The sequence below is a fragment of the Panthera tigris genome, chromosome E2 (genome assembly GCF_018350195.1).
Source record: "Panthera tigris isolate Pti1 chromosome E2, P.tigris_Pti1_mat1.1, whole genome shotgun sequence".
Taxonomy (NCBI): Eukaryota; Metazoa; Chordata; class Mammalia; order Carnivora; family Felidae; genus Panthera; species Panthera tigris.
The window spans coordinates 10,296,264-10,317,835 of record NC_056674.1 but is presented as its reverse complement, the minus strand read 5'-3'; the positions used below and the strand labels follow the sequence as shown (position 1 = coordinate 10,317,835).

The 21,572-nt window shown below is 57.2% G+C and overlaps 2 protein-coding genes across 2 annotated transcripts; one reads left to right on the top strand and one right to left on the bottom strand.

Annotated features, from left to right (window-relative positions):
• The first annotated feature begins 380 nt into the window (after positions 1-380).
• Positions 381-14,542, top strand: NPAS1 (neuronal PAS domain protein 1). Its single transcript, XM_042969990.1, has 11 exons — positions 381-502; positions 932-1,167; positions 7,558-7,631; positions 7,885-7,974; positions 9,845-10,022; positions 11,404-11,519; positions 11,693-11,850; positions 12,299-12,405; positions 12,728-12,875; positions 13,543-13,637; positions 13,968-14,542. The coding sequence occupies exons 1-11, from the start codon at positions 381-383 to the stop codon at positions 14,429-14,431; spliced, it is 1,788 nt and encodes a 595-aa protein (XP_042825924.1). The 3' UTR covers positions 14,432-14,542.
• Positions 14,543-14,672: 130 nt separating this feature from the next.
• TMEM160 (transmembrane protein 160) lies at positions 14,673-17,308 on the bottom strand. Its single transcript, XM_042969989.1, has 3 exons — positions 17,083-17,308; positions 15,697-15,789; positions 14,673-15,014 (listed from the first exon to the last, which is right to left on the bottom strand). Exons 1-3 carry the CDS (start codon positions 17,288-17,290, stop codon positions 14,749-14,751), a joined length of 567 nt encoding a protein of 188 aa, XP_042825923.1. The 5' UTR covers positions 17,291-17,308; the 3' UTR covers positions 14,673-14,748.
• Positions 17,309-21,572: the final 4,264 nt, after the last annotated feature.

Sequence of the window (21,572 nt, the reverse complement as noted above, 5' to 3'; positions counted from 1 at the left end):
ATCCGTATGCGCGCCGCGTGCGCCTATTGGTATGCGGGAGCCGGCCCGGCGCGGGCGTGAGGCGGCCGCGCTGGCGGGCGGCGCGGGGGAGGCGGCGGCGGCGGCGGCGGCGGCGGCGGCGGCGGGGCACGTCCTCGCCCCGAGCTTCGCCCGGGGCCGGGCAGGGTGAGAGAGCGGCGGGCTCCGTCCCGGGGCCTCCGGGGAGGAGAAACTGAGGCACCATCCGGCCCCAGCTCCTTGCTGGGACCCCGAGCCCCTCACGGACCTCAGTTTCCCCAGCAGGTCCCCGGGGTACCCCCGCAGGCACCGAGCGCTGCCTTCCCGCGGCAGGAGACGCGGGTCTCGAGGCTGCCCTGAGCCCGCCCCCCCCCCCCGCGGAGATGGCGACCCCCTACCCCAGCAGTGGCGGCGGAGGCGAGGTCAAGTGCGGGGGAGGTCGTGGCCGCAGCGTCCCGTGGGACTTTCTGCCTGGGCTAGTGGTCAAGGCCCCGCCCGGACCCTGGTGAGCAAAGCCCCGCCCCCCGGGCCGTGGCCCCGCCCCCAAGGGCGTCCTGGGAGAATTCACACTCGGCTTTCCGCCCCGCCCTCCGGAGCTAGAATTTCTTACCCCGGGAAGCTCAACCTTTGTTCTACGAACAACCCCCACCACGTTCCGTCCCTACCCCCCCTTCCTCAGACTTCATCCCCAACGTTCTCATTTCTCCCCTCTGCCTCCTCCCTCCCCCCGCCCCAGAACTGATTTCCACCCCGGGGTTCTGTCCCCACGGCCGGGTGCAGCATCCACACGCGGGTTCCGCCCCCACCTCCAGTGTCGAACCCACTTCCCACGCCCCGACCCCGCTCCGAGGCCCCGAGGGCAGGGCTCCCCCAGGCCGCGGACCCCTTGAGCGCCGGGGGCCCCGCTGACGCCCCCTCCGCGCCGCCCGCCCAGCCTGCAGGCGCAGCGCAAGGAGAAGTCCCGTAACGCGGCGCGCTCGCGGCGCGGAAAGGAGAACCTGGAGTTCTTCGAGCTGGCCAAGCTGCTCCCGCTGCCCGGAGCCATCTCGAGCCAGCTGGACAAGGCGTCCATCGTGCGCCTCAGCGTCACCTACCTCCGCCTGCGCCGCTTCGCCGCCCTCGGGGCGCCGCCCTGGGGACTGCGAGCCGCGGGGCCCCCGGCCGGCCTCGGTGAGTGCGCGTGCGCAGGGGACGGGGGGCGGGGGGGGGGGGCGGCAAGTGGGAACGTGAAGGGCCCACCAGCTTTTGCCCAGTCCCTTCTTGGCCGAGAGGGAGCACGAGGTTTGGAATCAAGCAGACCCTCTGTGTGTCCCTATCAGGTGGCCTCTAGTCTCCGAGCCTCCGTTTATTCATCTGTTAAATGGGCACACGAGGTAGGGATGAGTTCGTGAATTTTGGCCACCAGGGATCAGACCACTAGTAAATGCTATTATTTTCATTAGGGAAGATGAATCATTTTCACAAAGGAGGCCCGCAGCTCCGGGGGCGGGACAGAGGGGGCCCAGCCTGGGCCTCCTATCCACTCATGGGCAAGAAACCCCCTCACTCAGACTTGAGCACAAGGACTCTGGAGTCAGAATTCCCAGTTTGGGAAAGCGGGAGGGAGACAGTATAATGTGGCAGGTAAGACGGAGAGAGCTTCAGAAAGACTCTCCTGGGTCCCTGCCCACCCTCCCCCCCCCCCCATCCCGGCCACTCCCCAGCGTTGTGACCCTGGGCAGGTCGCCTTACCTCTCTGTGCCTCGTCTGTGAAATGGGAATCCTGATGAAAGTCGGCACACAGACACCCGGAGAGCCGAGAAGGAAGCCAGGTGATGTGTGCCAAGACCCTGGATATATTTGGCACAGCCTGGGCAATGCGTATGTAGCGACCCTTAGTGCCACTGGTTACCTTGCGGAACCTGCAGTTTCTTAAGCACCTACTGTGTGCCCGCTACTGTGCTGAGTCCTCAGGAGCCAGCAGGAAACAAACTTGAGAAAAGTCCTGCCCAGGCTGACATCCCAGTAGCCAAGACCCAATAATGAAATGAACAAAGAAATGCAATCTATCATCTGTAAAAATGCAGAATTAGGTAAAGGACAGATACAGATACACAGATATCGACTTTTATTAGAACTCAATTTTTTTAATGTTTATTTTTGAGAGAGAGGAAGACAGACTGTGAGTGGGGGAGGAGCAGAGAGGGAGGGAGACACAGAATCCGAAGCAGGCTCCGGGCTCCGAGCGGTCAGCACAGAGCCCGACGCGGGGCTCGAACTCACGGACCGCGAGATGGTGACCTGAGCCGAAGTGCGCCGCGTAACCGACGGAGCCCCCCAGGCGCCTCTAGAATTCAACTTTATTGCTGATGGATGCATAGCAGTGTTATGTTACTGTTATTGCTTGTTTTATGTATTACTGCTTCACTCAACTACAAGACAGTGAATCCTGTAAATCTGAGGTGGCAGGTGACAGCGACCGGGCACCCCAGGCGACGGGGCCCCCCCAGAAGAACGGGTGTCCTTAGGGTGAGGTTGGAGGGGCTCCAGTTCCCCTCCTGCCCCCGGTCCCAGGGGAGGAGGTGGGGGGGGGGAGAGAAAATAGCATTGATTAAGCTCGCAATAAATCACCATTTAAATTTAAATAATCCGGCTTCCCAGGCGGTAATTAGGCGAATTGACTGGCGCCCAGAGAATGCGGCATTAGCGCGGCTGATTACTGTCATTACCGCGAACAACATGTGCGCCGGCGGGGGGATAAACATCTTGTCTATTGTCCCGAACGCCGGGAGAGAAAGGAAGGGAGGGGGTGTTGAGATAGTCCCTCCGGCGTCCAGCTCCCCCCACCACCCCCCACCACCACCACCTCCCGCTGCCCGGATGGGCACTTGAAGGGGACAGGAGCCCGCTGAGGACACAGCACCGAGGGGGCAGACCGCAGACTCCGTGGAGGCCCCCCTCCTGTACTCCTGGGGAGCACCTCCCTCCCCCTCCCCCCGGCCCGTATGGGACGTACTGCGTGGACTCCCTCCCGGATCCCCTAAAGCAGGCATTTGGAGGCATCTCCTGCCTCCCAGGGGCCCCAACAAGAGGTCAAGCGCCTGTTTCCGTAGTTCACACGGGGAAACTGAGGACAGGGTCTTAGCTAGTCAGAGAGCAAAGCCACGTGTCTCCCATTCGGTGGCTTCCTCAATAATAATGATAAAAACATACGCCTGTCAGACCATGTTGAGCACTATAGACAAATAACTCGCCAATTTTTTTTTTTTTTTTTTTTTTTTTTTTTTAACTCACTGAACCCCGGGGCGCCTGGGTGGTTCAGTCAGTTAAGCGGCCGACTTCCGCCCAGGCCATGATCTCACAGTGTGTGAGTTCGAGCCCCACGTCGGGCTCTGGGCTGACAGCTCAGAGCCTGGAGCCTGCTTCGGATTCTGTGTCTCCGTCTGTGTCTGCCCCTTCCCTGCTCACGCTCTCTCTCTGTCTCTCTCTCAGAAGTAAAGAAACATTTAAAAAAAAAAAGTGTTTTAATAAAAAAATAACACTCAATCCTCTCACAAACACTAGGAGGAGAGCGGTGTTGATTCCCATTTTATAGAAGTGGAAAACTGAGCCCCAGAGAGGGGAAGCCGTTCACCCATCGGTCAAGCCTGGGCCCGGCTGAGATCCAAACTGTTTTCAGAGTGCGCGTCCTCAGCCTCCAGACCTGGCATGGTCATAGGTCTCCGGGGATCTTGCGGGTCTCGGCCTGTCTCTGGGCCTCCCTCTGTGTCTGTAAAACAGCACAACAGATGCGGAAGCCTAGCCCTGGACCTGCACGTCCGGGGAGGGCACAGCCTGGATCTTAGATCAGTGGTCGTCATTCATTCAGCATCATCGAACACTTCTCGGTGCCAGGCCCTGTTCTAGGGACAGGACAAAGTCCCTGACCTCAAGGGTGGGCCTACCAGCCCTTCGTGGTGTGCCCACTGTCCCTCACCTCTCTGATCTCATTTTTCTGCCCCTCTCACCTCTTCAAACCCCCACACAGACTACCACACACACACACACACACACACACACACACAGTGACTATCTCGCTATTCCTCAGAATAGTAGAAACATTTTCCTACCCCAGGGCCTTTGCACTTGCTGTGCCCTCCCTCAGGAGCTCCCTTCCTTCCAAAAGTCAGCTCTTCAGGGAGGCCTGCCCTGACCACTCTGTTAAAACTGACAACACCCTTGTCCCCCAGCGCTCTCTTGTCTTCCTTTCCTGCCTTCTTTCTTTCCAAAGCACTCATTGTCTATTGTGTCTCTCCCCCATGACGCCGTGTTCCCCGAGCCTGGGACAGCTCCTGGGGCGCAGTAAGGGCTCCCTAAGTATTTGTTGGGTGGCCATGGAACAGAGTGAGGGGAGGAGGGTTGACATCTTAATTCACAGGTCAGGCCCAGCCTCGCTCTGAGGAAGTGACCTTTGAGCTGAGACTGGAAGGAGGTGAGGAAGCAAGCCGTGAGAGAAGCTGGAAGGAAAGCAGTCTGGACTGCGGGAATATGTGCAAAGGTCCTGAGGCAGGCAGGAATCCGCTTACTGGCTGCAGGGCACAATGAGGCCAAGTAGTCAGAGAGAAGTAAGTAGTTGAGGCAGAGAGTAGACAGCCGGAACCAGGTCCTGCAGGGCCTCGTGGGCTTTGGTGAGGCCTTTGGCTGTTAGCCCAAGTGGGACGGGAGCCAGAGGTGGAAGCAGGGAGCCCAGTGAGGACGCGAGTGCAATGGTCCAGGCTCCTGCCTGGTGGGGCAGCTAGACCAGGGCGGGGGCCGTGGGGTGAGGGGTGGTGGGAATCAGGAGAGGGATGTGCTGAAAACAGCCGTGGGTGGGAGAAAGAGATAGGTCAGGGCCAACGGCAAGGAATTACCTGGAAAGGTAGAGGTGCCCCCAAGTTATCCACCGTACCTGGTAAGAATAAGGGCAGGACTCGGGAATTAGGTCCCTACCGTGTGCCTGGCTGTGTGTTGTTCACACGCACGAACCCATTCACGCTCTAGCATGGGACCCGGTTTACAATTGAGGCTGAGGAAGGTGCCCCGTCTGGCCCGCGGGGCCTGCCCCTCCTGGGAGCAGGGTTTCCCCTCTCTGGACTTCATCCCCACCACCTGGTCGGGGAATCTCTCTGGGCAATTGAGAATAGGAGGTGATCAGACCCCTGGGAGTCCCCTTCTCCCCTGGGTCCCTCGGTCCCAGCTCTGTGATGACACCTAGGACAGTTTTTCTTCTCCAGCGGGCAGTCAGGCTCCAATAAAAAGCGCAGCGAATGTTTGTTGAGTGAGTGCGTGATGGTTGGGGGTTGGGCGCGAGCAGGGGGCAGATCTGGGAGCAGTAAAGAGCCACCTGCCGAATTTGGGGGACAGAGGAGCTGAGGCATTTGCCTGGAGAGGCCGGAACGCAGAGGAAGGAGTCTGGAGTTGGGTTTGGGGAGGGAGGGGGGGCTGGGGGTAATAGGACGCATCAGTCAGCGAAGGGGACCGACCCCAAAGCTCCCGTCCCAACGGGGGAACAGCAAGCCCTCCCCCTGCGCACCCCCCTCATCCGACGTGCCCATTAATGCTGTTAATTGCAGCCGTTCAGTCTGACCTGGGCTGATCCTGTGAGCGGGAAAATGAAGGAATTAGCAAAAATGACAGGGGAAAATTGCGACAATTAGCAGGCAGCATTGTTCCTGCCTGTCACCCGGCTGGTTCGCGCTGCATCTCGGGGGAGGGGTCCCCATCAGCACCCCCCCCCATTTATTGTTCCTGGTGCTCCAGCCAGGGGTGGGAAAAGGGTGCGAACAGCGGGGAGGTGCTCCCCGGGAGGAGGCGTGGCTTAGATGTTTTGTGGGGGGCGCTGAGTCCTGATGGGGGCGCCTGGGGCGGGGCTTGGCCGCCTGGTGTTTTGAGGGTCTGGAAATAACAATAGCAATGACACTATTAATACTAATCCTGGCTCTGTGTTTGGGAGCACCTGAGGTGTGCCTGGCGGGTGCGGGGCCCTTTCTGTTCCTTATGCTGAGTGCTCAACCAGCCTGTGAGGTCCGCACTCTTTGCAAATCCACTTGACAGAGGAGGAAACTGAGGCACAGAGAGGTGAAGGGACTGGTCCCAGGGCACACAGCCAGGGAGGGCCTGCCCTGGGGCTGGGCACCAGACCAGGACCCTTAGGCCTGCAGGAGCCAGCCACTTGCCCACCCTCAAGGTCACGGAGTCCCCTGGCTCCCTGATCTGGACATAGAGCCCCTTGGGAGGTGTTTCTCTGCAGGGTCAGGGAGAGGGACCTGCGTGGGAACAGCCTCCATCCACCCCCGCCCCCCAACCCTCTGCCCTCCTCTCTGCTCCAGACTGTGGGGGCTGGGGCGCTCTTTGCCCTTTGTCCCATTTGACATGACCTCCTGTCACTGTCTTTCCCTGTATTTCTCCTGGACATCTCCTTTCTTTTCTCTCCACCTCTTTTTTTTTTTTTTTTAATGTTTTTTTTAAATTTTTTTTATTTTGAGAGAGAGAGAGAGAGCCAGCCGGGGAGGGGCAGAGAGAGGGAGACACAGAATCGGAAGCAGGCTCCAGGCTCCGAGCTGAGCTGTCAGCACAGAGCCCGATGCGGGGCTCGAACCCATAAACCGTGAGATCATGACCTGAGCCAAAGTCAGAAGTCAGATGCTTAACCTACTGAGTCACCCAGGCGCGCCAAGAGTTTAATTTTTTAAAGTTTATTTATTTTGAGAGAAAGAATGAGCGTGCACATGACTGGGGGAAGGGCAGAGAGAGAAGGAGAGAGAGAATCCCAAGCAGGCTCTGAGCTGTCAGCGCAGAGCTTGATGTAGGGCTCGAACCCCCAACCCATGAGATGAAGCCCTGAGCCGAAGTCAGATGCTTAACCGACTGAGCCACCCAGGTGCCCCTAGTTCCCGAACATTTTCACTGCCTCCTGAAAAAGCCCTGCCCACATCGGCAGACACTCCCATCCCCCCTCCCTCCCGTCAGCCCCTGGGCAACCACTAATCTACTTCCTGTCTCCGTAGATTTGGCCTGTTCCCCGGACAGTTCGTAGAAATGGAATCACACAGTGTGTGGCCTCTTGGGTCTTGAGTAATGTTTTCACTTTTTTTTTTTTTTTTTCAAGTATGTTCCACACCCCACGTGGGACTTGAACCCCCGACCCCGAGATCAAATGTCTTGCTCCTCCGACTGAGCCAGCCAGGCGCCCCTGGATTTTTTAGTTTCTTGCGTGTTGTGTATCTGCCTCTGGCCTGGGAGGGGAGAACCAGGTCTCCTCGGTGGCCCTAGGACAGGGCCTGCCGCACAGTTGGTGCTCAGGGAGTTTCTGCCTGGATTGGATGGATGGACAAACGGACGGACGGACGCCTGTCTGCATCCTCTGGTGTCTCTCTCTGTCTCTGTGTGTCTCAGCCCACTTCTGCCCCTTCCACCCTTCCCCCCAGCCCAGGTTTCTCCCCGACAGGGCCCGGGGTCCCCAGTACCCCAAGGTGGCTGCGGGACCGGGAAGAGAGCGGGATTCGTAGCCTGGCTCGAATGGGGCCCAACAGGCCCCGGCCTCACCCCTCCCTTTGCCCCCAGCCCCCAGCCACAGGGGCCCCGTGGCGCTGGTCTCCGAAGTCTTCGAGCAGCACCTGGGAGGACACATCTTGCAGGTGAGGCCCCTTCCCGGCCTGCTGCTCATTGCTGCCACCTGGCGGCCACCTCTGGCGAGCAGCACCCTTTTCTCCGGCATCCATCCCAGCGAGGGCCCCCTTTCCGAGGGCCACCCGATCCCCTTCCCCTCCCCACCCCCCGATTAATCCATCCTAGGTGGAGATCCAGCTTTTAGCATCTCTTGCCACTTGCCTGCTGGACAGACAGATGCCCAGCGCTCCTCTCTCCGCCCCCTATTTCTCCCCACTCTAGTCCCTGGATGGCTTCGTGTTTGCCTTGAACCAGGAAGGGAAATTCCTCTACATTTCAGAGACCGTCTCCATTTATCTGGGTCTCTCACAGGTAAGGGGCCCGCAGCGGGCTGCCTGGACTGGCCTGCCCACCATCTCCCTTGCTGGCCCCTGCATGCCCTTCCTCTCTCCTGGCCTCACCATCCCAGCCCGAAAAGCGGGCTGCATCGGTGGTTCCCAAAGTGCACCCCCGGGAACCCCACGTGGCTCCTCCTTACAGGCAAGAGGGGGCGGCTATTAAAGTAGCAGGTCAATTCGAAGACGGCAAATTAGCAGAAAGGTCAGTTTCCCCATGAGTGTTTGCCAAACGCGCCATATTTACCAAAACTTGCTTTTTTTTTTTTGTTTTGTTTTTTTCCTCCACAATTGTAAAGAATTACAGCGATTTGCATCGTAAGGGCTTGGGTTTTGCCAACTTTGGAAGATTTTCTGTAGCGTTTTCGTGAACTGGCTTGCTTTTTCTATCTCAGCCAGCTGTTTCTGCCCCAGCTCCTGCAGCTGGCACTGAAAGGTAAAAGGCAGGGGAGGGGGCGCCTGGGTGGCTCAGTCGGGTAAGTGTCCGACTTCGGCTCAGGTCATGATCTCACAGTCTGAGTTCAAGTCCCGCGTGGGGCTCTGTGCTGACATCTCAGAGCCTGGGGCCTGCTTTGGAGTCTGTGTCTCCCTCTCTCTTCCCTCTCAAAAATTATATATATATATATATCAGAAACGGAAACGGACTCCCAATCCCGGGGGGCCTGGCTCCTTGTGGCCTTCCTACTACCAATACATTCAGTACAAATCACTGTCCTCTGTCATCACTATTACAAAGGTTTTGGCAAATGGTAAATTTAGAAAGTTCAATGCTAGGTATTTGGCCTTTGTGAGCACCTTTGCAGTGAGTTGTTGGAGATATGTGGAGGAGGAAGACCCTGGAGGTAGGGGCATGTGGACAAGGGGAAGGGAGGGAGGGAGAAGTGGAGGAACAGCTGGAAGCTGGTGCAGGGAAGGGTTTAATGAGGAGGAGTTCAGAGGGATGAGGGACAGAGGGGAGCCTGGGACCCCAAGCCCAGGGGCAGTGGGAGCTCTGAGAGGTTTCTGAGAGGAGGCGGGCCATGGTCAGGTGAGGAATTTAGCAAGGGTGTTTGGGGACTGAAGGCCAGAGCACCAGGGAGGACCCTGGGGCAGGAAGGCAGCACAGAAAAGTTGGGGGCCTGGACTAGGGGAGGTGAGGAGAGAAGGGGAACTGCTCTGAGAGTTTGGGGTGAATTCAGTGTGAAAGTCTGATTAAAAAGTTATTCTTGTTTTTTTTTTTTAATGTTTATTTATTTTGAGAGAGAAAAAGAGAGAGCAGGGGAGGGGCAGAGAGGAGGGGAGAGAGAAACTCAAGCAGGCTCCTCGCTATCAGTGAAGAACCCGATGTGGGTCTCTAACGCAGGAACCCGTGTGAGATAAGGACCTGAGCCGAAATCGAGTGGAATGCTTAACCAACTGAGCCACCCAGACGCTTCAAAAAGTTCTAACTCTTTAAAGAGTTCGAGAAACATTCCACTGCTTGCATCCTGATTGCCATTCCTGCGGGGACATCCTGTGATTCATTTCAGGGCACGGTTTTTTGCTGTGAGTGGGTGGGAGTTGGGTAAATGGAGGCTACGACAACCCAGTACACAGCTTCTTAATAGGGTAAGCAGGTGCAGAAAATCCTCAACGATCGCCGGGTTTGAAGTGGGAAGAGCCTAAAAGTTTGTAAGAAGAGTTTGTATAAGAAGAGCCTAAAAGTTTGTATTCTTCTTTTTAAAAGGTTAAAAAGCAATCCTCATAAAAACACGAGACTGGCGTGAAGCGCGCCTGCAACCTAGGCGAGCGAGCCGGAGGCCGAAGGCCGGGCGAGTGGCTGCGCGCGCATCTGACCCGCCCTCTGCCGTCCCCTCTTTCGCCGGCAGGTGGAGCTGACGGGTAGCAGCGTCTTCGACTACGTCCATCCCGGGGACCACTCGGAAGTGCTAGAGCAACTGGGGCTCCGGGCCCGGCCTCCCGGGCCCCCCACGCCGCCCTCCGTCCCCTCCTCCTCCTCCTCCTCCTCCTCGTCTTCTTCCTCGCTTGCAGATACTCCTGAGATCGGTAATTCCAGGGGCCCCAAAGTCACGCGGCCTCAAGGGTGTAGGGCTCGTTGTTACAAAACCCACTCTCCTTCGAGTTGCGCAGAGTTTTGCAAAATGCACCAGAGTCTGAACCAAGGCAACGCGACTTGGCTCCCGAAAGTTGCCTAAGGTTGCCTGGCTCCCCCAGAGTCGAGCTTTAGAAAGACCCCTCTTGCCACTGCTTGTGGGTGACAGATGGGACCAGGCTTTGGTAAATGATAAAGCCCCGGCTTCACGGGCTTTCCCCATGCTGCGCCTTTAACTGCGTGATTGGAATCCTAATCACCACCCCACAAGCGGGGAACTATCAAGCTGTCTTCATTGTGCAGAGGTGGAAACTGAGGCACAGCGCAGAGAGGTTAAGTTAATTGGCCCGGGTCACACAGCTGTACGTGGTTGATCTGGACCGCAGCCCGGGTTTGTCTGGCTCCTGCATCTGTGTTTCTAGTCCTTCCCTGCAGTGGAAAATTCCAGTCCATGTTAGAGAAGGAGGGTGTTGGGAGATTACCCTGGAAGTTTCTTTTAGCTCTGAGATGTGGGGGGACTAGGAGGTTAACTTTCCCGTCAGGAGGAGTTTCTTCTGTTGGGTTTGCTTAACAGCAAAAATACCTGAGCTATCATCAGGGCCTGCACGCTTGGGAGATGTTTGTGGGTCCACTGGGGAAGGTGATTAGGTTTGCATCAAAGATTGAGAAACAGGGTCGTCTGGCGGTGAGCAGTTACAAGAATGTATCGCGGGATTTATAGACTAATCTGTATTTGTGAGTCTTACTTGTTTCTTATACCCAGAGCCCCTGCTCCGGGCTGGGGAGGGCTGGGGACACAGTGATGACAGCATCCCCAGCCCTACCCTCCCCGTGCTCACAGTCCGGGTGTGGGCAGACCGGCCAGTCCCTAGAGAATGATACTCCAAAGTGGTCGGGGCTGGGGTGGGAGACCCCAGAGGGATGGCTGACCCAGCCTGGGGGGGTCAGGGAGGGCTTCCTGGAGGAGGAGCTGTCTACCCTGAGACCTGGAGGCTGAGGCTAGAGATGGTGTCAGCGGGAGGCAGTTCTTGCGGAAGTTTTAGGCCAAGGTGAGGAGCTGAGCTTTCTCCCAAGGGTCCTAGGGAGCCATGGCAGTTTCAGGGCAGGGAGGGGCCGGGGTCATATCTGAGCTTTAGACGAGACCCGTGCAGCTGTAGCTCAGAGGGGAGGTTAGTCTGCGACTTCAGTGAGGTTGTGTAACCCTCAGGCTGTGGCCTTGACCTTGTCTGGCTAGATGTACGGGGCGGGGGGGGGGGGGGGGGGGGTGCAGGGACGGCCTGTGTGTGTGTGTTTCTCCTTCAGGACCTCCTAACCTTCCTTCACTCTCCACCCCAGAGGCCAGCCCCGCCGAGGTGCCTCACTTCTCCCGGGCCCAGGAGCGTTCCTTCTTCATCCGCATGAAATCTACCCTCACCAAGCGGGGGCTGCACGTCAAGGCCTCGGGGTACAAGGTGAGGGTCAGCTCTCTGGCCCCGGCTGCTGACTCCTGGGTCTCCTCTCCTGCGGGCGACGGTGGGGGGGTGGGGGGGCTCCCACATTCCTCCCAGCTCTGTCCTTGTGCCCCGGCACCGGCGGGGTGGTGGCCTCGCCAGGCCTCTCCTCCAAGCCCGCCTGTCGCCCACAGGTCATCCACGTCACCGGGCGCCTTCGGGCCCGCTCCCTGGGCCTGGTGGCTCTGGGCCACACGTTGCCCCCAGCCCCACTGGCTGAGCTGCCACTACACGGACACATGATCGTCTTCCGCCTCAGCCTGGGTCTCACCATCCTTGCTTGTGAGAGCAGGTACCGGGGTCGGGGGGCCGAGGCGGGCGGATGGGGCCACACAGGGGAGCCAGGGCTGTGGGCAGGCGGGGGGGGGGCGCTCTGGGGAGCCAGGGGGACACAAGAGCAGCGAGGGAGGAGGTCCTGGAAGGAGGGGGCCGGGCCGGGGCCTTTGGGGGTGGGGCGGGTTGCGCCCTGCACCACGGGGTGGGGAAAATTAAATCGCGAAATAGCCCCCACGCTCCGAGTGCCTTCGGGGGGCCTGGGGCCACCCCCCAAGGCCCACAGCCACTCCAGGCGGGACGCTGTTATGACACCACCATTGTACCGAGGGTTAAACTGAGGCCCAGAGCGCTCCAGAGCAAGATTTCGGAGCTGGGGCTTCCAGAACCGACCCTGCCTCTTTGCCCCCAACCCTGTTGTCTCAGAGCCCTTCTCACCGCCTCTCTCTGTCGCCCCCTGTGCTCAGAGTCAGCGACCACATGGACCTGGGGCCCTCAGAGCTTGTGGGCCGCAGCTGCTACCAGTTTGTCCACGGCCAGGACGCAGCCAGGATCCGCCAAAGCCACCTGGACCGTGAGAACCCCTGTCTGCCGGCACCCCAGGCCTGAGTCCACAACCCCCCCCCCGCCCCGCTGTGCCCTGCACCCCGGGCAACAGCTCACACGTGGGGTGGGAGGAAAGGGGCCGTGGGGTCTCTCGGGCCCACCCTTAAAAATCCAGAAGGCCCCCCAGCCAGGTTAGCCTTCAGTCCTTCTGACTCTGTCTCTCTCCGTCCCCCCCCCCCCATCTCCTCCCTGCCGCCACCCTTTCTGCCCCTGTCTCCCTCTCTCACCCCCGCCTTCCTGTCCACCTGTCTCTCTGCAACTGTCTCACCCCGTCCCTGCGCTGGGCCCAGTGCTGGACAAGGGTCAGGTGATGACCGGTTACTACCGTTGGCTGCAGCGAGCCGGGGGCTTTGTGTGGCTGCAGTCCGTGGCCACCGTGGCCGTGAGCGGGAAGAGCCCCGGGGAGCGCCACGTGCTGTGGGTCAGCTACGTGCTCAGGTGAGGGCTGTCCCCGGCCGGCCTCACCGGGAAGGGGGCTTGGGGTGGAGGCTCTTCAGGGAGGGCTTCTCGAAGAGGACAAGAACCCAGAGGGGCCTGAAAACAGGAAGGGGAAAGGGGACAGTGAGAGGAGAGGCTTGGAGGTGGCGAGACCTTACCTGCAGGGGGGCGGCTTTGAAGTGGCCTCGGCCCAGGCAGAGGGTCTGGATTTGATTCTGGGGCACTGGGGAGCCACGGCAGGCTTCAAGGCTGGAGAGGGTCACAGTCAAATCTGCTTTGTGGAAAGACCCCTCTGGCTGCCTCGAAATGAGAGTTCTGAGGGACGCACACGGGGGCTGGGAGCCCAGGGAGGAGGTGGGGGCAAGTCCCGGAAATGCCAGGCAATGCTGGTGGAGGAGGGGAAGAGCCGTCTGCTGCCACCCACGTCTCTGGCTTTGCTGGGCCTGGATTTGGGCCCCTAAGAGGAACAGGGGCTGAAAGGAAGATGCTGGGGACATTTAGTTGGTGGCATCGGGGGCAGGGGGGCACAGGCTGCCCGGGTCTGGCCTCGGATGACAGGGCTGTGGGGCTAGAAGTCAGCTTGGAGCCTGGGGGGGGGGGGGGGGGTCCAGTGATGAGCCCTAAGTACCATGGGGTGGGGGCTCTACCCCACCTGTGTTGTCCCCAGCCAAGCCGAGGGTGGCCAGACCCCTCTGGACGCCTTCCAGCTTCCAGCCAGCGTGGCCTGTGAGGACGTGTCCAGCCCAGAGCCAGAACCCACAGGTGAGCCCCACCTCCCACCCCCCAGCACCCCAGCCCCCGGGGGAAGCTCCCAGGGGCCTCTGGGACCTGCGCTCTCCAGTCCGGAAGCCACCAGCCACGAGTGGTGACTTACGTTCAATTAAAAATGAACGGTTCAGTTTCTCAGTCACACCCGCCACATTTCGAGGGCCCCGTAGCCTCACGTGGCCAGTGGCTAATGCCGTTGGACCATAAGGATACGGAACGTCATCGGGGAAAGTTCTGTTGGACAACACAGGTCTAGACCACAGATGGGAAGACTGAGGGCTGGGGACGCGCACCCGCAGTGCCCTTTGTATCTCCCTCTTCCAGAGCCAGAGCCTCCGGTGGAAGGGAAGCAGGCTGCCCCCCTAGACAAGGATGAGCCCCCTCGGACCCGGGGCAAACGCATCAAAGTGGAGCCTGGCCCGGGGGAGACCAAAGACCCGGAGGACAGCGCAGAGGAGGAGCCGTCCAGCCACCCGGCCCTGCCGAGGCCCGAGTTTACTTCCGTCATCCGGGCAGGGGCCCTGAAGCAGGACCTGGTGCGGCCCTGGGGCCTGGGGCCTCCTGGAGACCCCCCACCGTCCCTCCTCCACGCGGGCTTCCTGCCCCCCGTCGTGCGGGGCCTGTGCACGCCCGGCACCATCCGCTACGGCCCTGCGGAGCTGGGTCTCATGTACCCGCACCTGCAGAGGCTGGGCCCGGGGCCCGGCCTCCCCGAGGCCTTCTATCCCACCCTGGGCCTGTCGTACCCGGGGCCCGCGGGCACCAGGGTGCAGCGGAAGGGTGACTGAGGACTGGAGAGCGGCCTCCAGAGCCGGACCCTGAAGGAGGGGCGGGGCCTCGAGGGCGCAGGGGCGGGGCTCACGGCCCCGATGGCCCTCCCTGAGAATTAAACACCTTCTCCCCCCTCCGTGGCTCAGTCTCCCGGGGCCTTGGGGCCCCTCGCTCCTTTTCTTTCTCCTTGGTTACCTCCACCTGCTTTTACTGATTCCCATGCCCGCCCTTCCCGGTCGCAGGAACCGCCACTCAGAATGTGGATAAGGGTCAGGTTTTAATGTCCCGGTCCTCGGGCCGTCCAGCGCCCGGCCATTCCCCGTGGCCCAGCTGTTCACTCCGGTGGCGGCCGGCCGGCTTCGTCGGGGCCTTCGGCGGTGGCGGTCCCATCGTCCTCGGGCACCAGTTCCACATCCAGCTCCAGCTGACCCATGTAGAGACCGACGGCACAAGCCCAGAGCAGGCCCACGGCCAGCACGGCCCCCACGCCCGCCGCTGCGCCCCCCAGCGACAGTTGCATGGGTCCCCGCAGTGCAGCCAGGCCCACCACGTAGGAGGCACCGCCCCACACGACGCACAGGCCGCCCAGCAGGAAGAAGCCTGTGCGAGAGGGCAGGAGGCCACGGTCAAGGAGAGGCAGGGCCTGAGCTCCCAGGCTGGCACTGCAGTGGGGTGGATGGAGAAGCCGGGGTGGGGAGGGGGATGGGGGGTGGGGAGGGGGATGGGGGGGCGGGGCGGGGGTTCTGGGATTCAGATGACTCCGGGGACCGAGGCGGGTCAGGGGACCAAGGTGGAGTTAGAGAATGAGGCAAACTCAAAAGCAGGGTAGGCGTCAAGAGTAGTAGAGAGCCAAGGTCAGGGACATGAGGAGGTATCGGTATCCGAGGAGGTGTCCCGGATGGGGAGGTGGGGTTCAGGACCAGAGGCGGAGTGGGGAGCTGGTCTGAGAGCAAAGACAGGGATGGAGTGGCAGGGCCAGTCTGGGGCTGGGCCAGCGTGAGGGGCTAAGACGCGACCGTCATCTTTGTGGGACAGTCAGATCGGAGGGGACAAGGACCCACAGCCACCCCGTGGGCCACCCACTCGGGTGATCCAATGGCCACAAAGTAGGGGCGGGTGGATGTAAGGTCAACAGTCACACGTGAAAATGAGGTGGCTTCTGGTGGGGGAGGAAAGAGTGGGTGGCGGTGGGACAGGGCAGGGAAGAATCTACACCCACGGGGGAGGTTAGGGGTTCTGCCCTCACTCCCTGGTTGGGGCGAGAGTGGGGGTCTGCACTCACCGTAGGCAGCCTCCCGACCCATGTCACTCTGCATGAAGGAGATGACCCCAATGCCTGATGCCAGGAGGCCATTGCGGAACCAGGAGAGGAAGGCTGGAGGAAGGGGTGAATGGGGAGGGGAAAGAAATCAGCATCAGCCTGTCAGCCCAGACAGTGTTATCCCATTGCACCCCAAATCCCCACCCGGTCCTGACGGCCCTCCACTTAACCTTAACCCCCGCCAAACTGTAGCTTCCATCCATCTGAGCCCTCTCCCCAAACTCTGCAGCACCAAAGATTCAACATAGTCTGCAGAATCTGCAGGAGAACCTAGGAACTAAAATTGCCAATCTTATTTAATATTTTTTTTAAATTTTTTTTAACGTTTATTTATTTTTGAGACAGAGAGAGACAGAGCATCAACGGGGGAGGGTCAGAGAGAGAGGGAGACACAGAATCCGAAGCAGGCTCCAGGCTCGGAGCTGTCAGCACAGAGCCGGACGCGGGGCTCGAACTCACAGACCGCGAGATCATGACCTGAGCCGAAGTCGGCCGCTTAACCGACTGAGCCACCCAGGCGCCCCCAAAATTGCCGACCTTAAATATGAGGACAGGAAGATCCCGAGGGGTCATCCTGGTCAACACCCCTCCTCTCCCCATACGTGTGTGTATCCCCCTCCCGCCTCCCCGCTCTGGGACAAACTTCTGCACTTCAGGCCTCTCTCCAGCCTCCCCGTTCAGGGAGCCTCAAACGCCAATCATCTGCTACCGCGTGTGAACTTCCTTGCTGTTATTCACATCCATTCAAATCCCCTGTGCGGCGCTAACCGGCTGGTCCGGGTTACAAACCCCACACCCACTCCCCATCCACTATCGACACGTGAGGCCCCTCCCCCTGCAGCCTGGATCACCTGGCCCTCCAATCAGCCCAGAGCTTTTCTTTTATTGGTTGTTCCTTCCTCCAATCCGGAACTCGCCCCCTCTTCTGATGGGATCCACGCTCCCGCCTAATGCAGAGTGGTCGGTCGCCTTTTGGATCTGAACTGGGTCCTCCAAGGCGGACCCCTCCAGTAGGCAACACCCCCGCCCTTCACCCTCTTCGGATGCCTCTCTCGCCCAGGCAGTGCAATTTTATAATTGCTGCCTGTCCTACCCCGACCAACCTTTCCAATCCCCAGTGCGTCCCACTAGCCGGACACCGTCCCATCCGCAAGCACTTCTATGCGGACAGACTGCGCTCTTGCAGCAAGCGCTTCCCTGCGCTTTTACGGAAGCCCTTCTCGCTCCGGAGTCCCAGCCCTGTTTCCAGCAGAAGCTCCACCCCCTTCCCCCACTCGCGCGCGCCGACAGCTCGGCTATCCGGGCCCCCCTGTCCCGTCGGGGCCGACCCCAGCCCCAGCCTCAGACCTGTTTCATGCGCCTTCCGGAGGAGCCAGGCGTCCGCACGGTCCAGCTCGGACACGGGGGGCGGCGAAGCCCCGGCGCGGGGGCCGTGGCCGGGGGCGAAGGACCCTCGGGCGCCCCCGCTCCGGGGCCGCGGAGGCGGCAGCAGCGCCCCCCGGAAGCGGAGCCGGGCCAGTCGGGCGGCCCGAGCCCACCACCAGCCGCCTCCCATGGTTCCCACTACGGCCGCCGCTCACCGCCCCGCCCCCACGGGCTCCCGTAGGCTGAAGCCCACGTCATTCAGGCGTGGCGGCTCACCCATTGGCTTCGAGAGCGCCACTCAGGGCTGGCGCCCACGGCCCATTGGTCGAAATAGCGGTGATTCCTCCTCTGTCATCTGTGCCGGTACTGCGCGTCCCACCTCGCTTCAGCTGTTGGACTACGAATCCCAGCGATCATTGCGCCCATAGAAGGCCGGTCTTCAGAAGGCGGAGGCACGATGTCTGCCGGGACTTGTAGTTTATGTTAATAACTTTAATTCTAATAGCCGATCAACAAAAACAAAACAAAGCTGGGGTACTTCATGCAGAACCTTTGCAACATCTGGAATAGCCCGGAGGAGAAAGTAAACCTCAACCTATTAATCCCACTGATGAGCAGTTACTGCTATCGGTTGTACTCTTGCCCTGTCTTTTTTCTAGGCAAATGTCCAAGTGAGATGCCCTTTGACACATTAACTTTTTTCATAGAAGTCGTGAACATGGACTGATGGCATTGAATACTTTTCATAATTTTTATATTAAAAATATGACTGGGGTGCCTGGTTAAGCCGCCGATTCTTGATTTCCACTCAGGTGGTGATCCCAGGGTGGTTTGATCGAGACCCGCCACCGGCTCCACGTGGGCGTGGAGCCTGCTCAGGGTTCTTTTTCTCTCGCCCCACCACCCCCGCCTCCCTCCCTCCCTCCGCCCGTCTCCCCCACTTTTGCAATCTCTCTCAAATTAAAACTAAATAAACAATTGGGTACCTGGGTGGCTCAGTCGGTTGAGCGACCGACTCCCCGATTAGGCTCAGGTCATGATCTGTTTTGTGAGTTCGAGCCCCACGTCAGGCTCTGTGCTCCCCTGCTCCTGCTGTCTCTGTCTCTCTTAAAATAAACTTTAGAAACAAAAATAGGGGTGCCTGGGTGGCTCAGTCAGTTGGGCTTCCGACTTGGGCTCAGGTCATGATCTCCCCGTTAGTGAGTTTGAGCCCCAACGGGCTCTGTGCTGGCAGCTCAGAGCCTGGAGCTTGCTTTGAGTTCTGTGTCTCCCTCTTTCTCTGCCTCTCCTCCGCTTGTGCTCTCTCTCTCTCTCAAAAATAAATAAACATTTTAAAAAATCTTAAAAATATAAATAAATAAAAATTAATTTATTTTGGACATGGTACAAGAAACAAAACATACAGAAGGATCTAACGGAAAGTAACCCCATGCCCCAGGCAACCATCCCCCTCTTCTGTTCCACAGCGTGAAGTTTAATGGTTCGTACTGATGCATTACAGGTTGGTACCACAGGTGATCCCCATCTGTAGGGTGTTTCCAATTTTCCTTGATATAAACCATTGTGGTTTCCTTTTAGGTCTAAACTTAGGTCTGAGTCCGGACAGACCTGATCCCACTGGCAAATCTCAGCAGCCAGCTTCTGCCTCTGGGTCCACACATGGCTTTATGCCCCCCCTTACTACACTGTGTGGTAATGATCTCTATACTGATCTGTGTCTGCCAACAGGCTTCACAGCTTTCAGTGGACTGGGTCCTTGATTGATGTATCTCCTATGCCCTCAACCCAGTATAAGTAGGGAACTTGGTAAATAATAATAGCAAACATTTATCGATGACTTTGCCTGTGCCAAGAATTGTGCTAGGCATAGCCTGTGCGTAATGTTATTTAATTCTCATTGTAACCCTAGGAGTTAAGAATTAGAATAGGGGCACCTGGCTGACTCAGTCAGTGGAGTGTAGGACTCTTGATCTCGGGGCTGTGGGTTCGAGCCCCATGTTAGGTGTAGAGATTACTTAAAAATAAAATCTCGGGGCGCCTGGGAGTTCAGTCGGATAAGTCGTGGACTCTTCATTTTGGCTCAGGTCATGATCTCACAGTTTGTGGGTTCGAGCCCCGAGGTGGGCTCTGCACTGACAGTGCAGAGCCTGCTTGGGATTCTCTCTCTCTTCCTCTCTCTCTGCCCCTCCCATGATCTCTCTCTCTCTCTCTCTCAAAATAAGTAAATAAATATTTTTTAAAAGATACATTAAAAGATAATATCTTAAGGAGTACCTGGATGGCTGAGACAGTTTTAAGCATCCTCCCCAGCATGTCATGATCTCATGGTTCGTGGGTTCGAGCTCCACATCGAGCTGTGGAGTCTGCTTGAGATTCTCTCTCTTAAAATAAACTTTAAAAAATACATAAACTAAAATCTTAAAAAGAATCAGAGGGGCGCCTGGGTGGCTCAGTTGGTTAAGCGACCGACTTTGGCTCAGGTCATGATCTCGCAGTTTCTGAGTTCGAGCCCCGCGTCGGGCTGACAGCCTGGAGCCCGCTTCGGATTCTGTGTCTCCCCCTCTCTCTACCCCTCCCCTGCTCACATTACGTGTCTCTCTGTCTCTCAATAATAAATAAATATTTTTAAAAGTTTAAAAAAAAGAATTGGAATATTCCCTCTTTTATAGAAGGAATAAAATGAGGCTCAGAAAACTGAGGTAATAAAAGCTGGTGTTTACTGAGCACTAACCATGTGTGAGATTCAGTGCTCTTGCTTTACATGGATACTCTGATTAAATCCTCAACATAATCCTCTGTGATATATACCATTATTATACGCATTTTACAGAGAAGGGAGATAGAGCGGTTACCTTATCTTAAATCACATAGCTAATTAGATAAGTCCAATGCTACATTACTAGCCCCAGTGCCATGCAGCTTATACTCATTTGATCTTTCATTCATTCATCAATTATTTACTCAGCACTCACTCCCTGACAGTTATGCTACACATTTGGTACAAGTCAGTAAACAAAACAGACAAAATTTGGGGCACCTGGCTGGCTCAATCAGGGGAGCACGTAACGCTTGATCTCATCATTGCGAATTTGAGCCCCACCTCGAGTGGAGAGATTACTTAAAATCTGTCAAAAAGGGGAAAAGGGGGGGGGGTCACCGGGGTGGCTCAGTCAGTGGACTGTCCAACTCTTGATTTTGGCTCAGGTCATGATCTCACAGTTGATGGGTTTGAGGCCCGCATCTGGCTCTCTGCATTGACCGTGCAGAGCGTGCTTGAAATGATCTCTCCCTCTCCCTCTATCCAACTCGTGCTCTCTCTCTCAAAAAAACAAATAACCTTAAAAAAAAAAAACAAAACAAAAACAGACAATATTCTCTGCCCTGAACTTTCTCCATCTGATCAAAGACATCTACAAAAAAGTCACAACCAGCACCATTGTTAGTGGTGAAATATTGACTGCTTTTCCCCTAAAATTGGAAATGAAGCCAGGACTTTCATTCTCCCCATTTCTAATCAACATTGTATGGGAGGTCCTCACTAGTGCAATAGGCAAAATAAATAGACAGAAGGGCATCAACATAAGATAGAAGAATTGAAACTGTTGATATTTGCACATGTGATTGCTTATGTGGAAAATTCCAAAAAATCAAAATAACTAAAACTAATAAGTGAATTTAGCAAGATTTCAGGGTACAGGATCAATATACAAAAATCAATTTTATGTTTATATACTAGGAGGAAACAGTTGCAAAATGATACTAAAAATAAGTGCCTGGGGCCGGCCCCCTGCCTGGATGGCTTAGTTGGTAGAGCCTGCAACTCTTAATCTCGGGGTCGTGAGTTCAAGCCCGACGTTGGGTGCGGAGCCTACTTTAAAAAAATTTTTTTTTAATGTGTTTTTTTTTAAAGTTCGTTTACAATAGTATCAAACCCCAAAATACCTTCGGAAGTATTTTAACAAAACACATGCGAGATTTCTACACTGAAAACTACAAAATACTGTTGAGGTACATTAAAGATCTAAATAAATGGAGATATATACCATGTTCATGGGTTGAAAAGCTCCTCGCTCTCATGGAGCTTCCGTTCTAGAGATATAGGCAGAAAATAAGCAATAAACATGCTAAGTAAGTACATTCTAGGGAAAGCCCAGGAGACTAGAGGAGCCCAGAGAGGGCACCTAACCCAGCCTAGTTGAAACCTGAACTCTGACTAGGCATGGACCAGATAAACCATGATCAGAGCCTTGCAGAAAGAATCTGGGGCCCAGAAAAATTACACTGAGTGTAGGACACTGAACATAAACAATCATTTACCATCACGAGATGGTTTCCTTTCCTTCCTTGGGCAGCCGTCACAATTATATTTTCTAAGATGCCCTACAATGTGTAGAGATCGTTTGAATCCACAAAAGCAGCTCTCTGACCACCTTAACCCCAACCAGAGCAAGAGGACCTTCCGAGGTTACCCC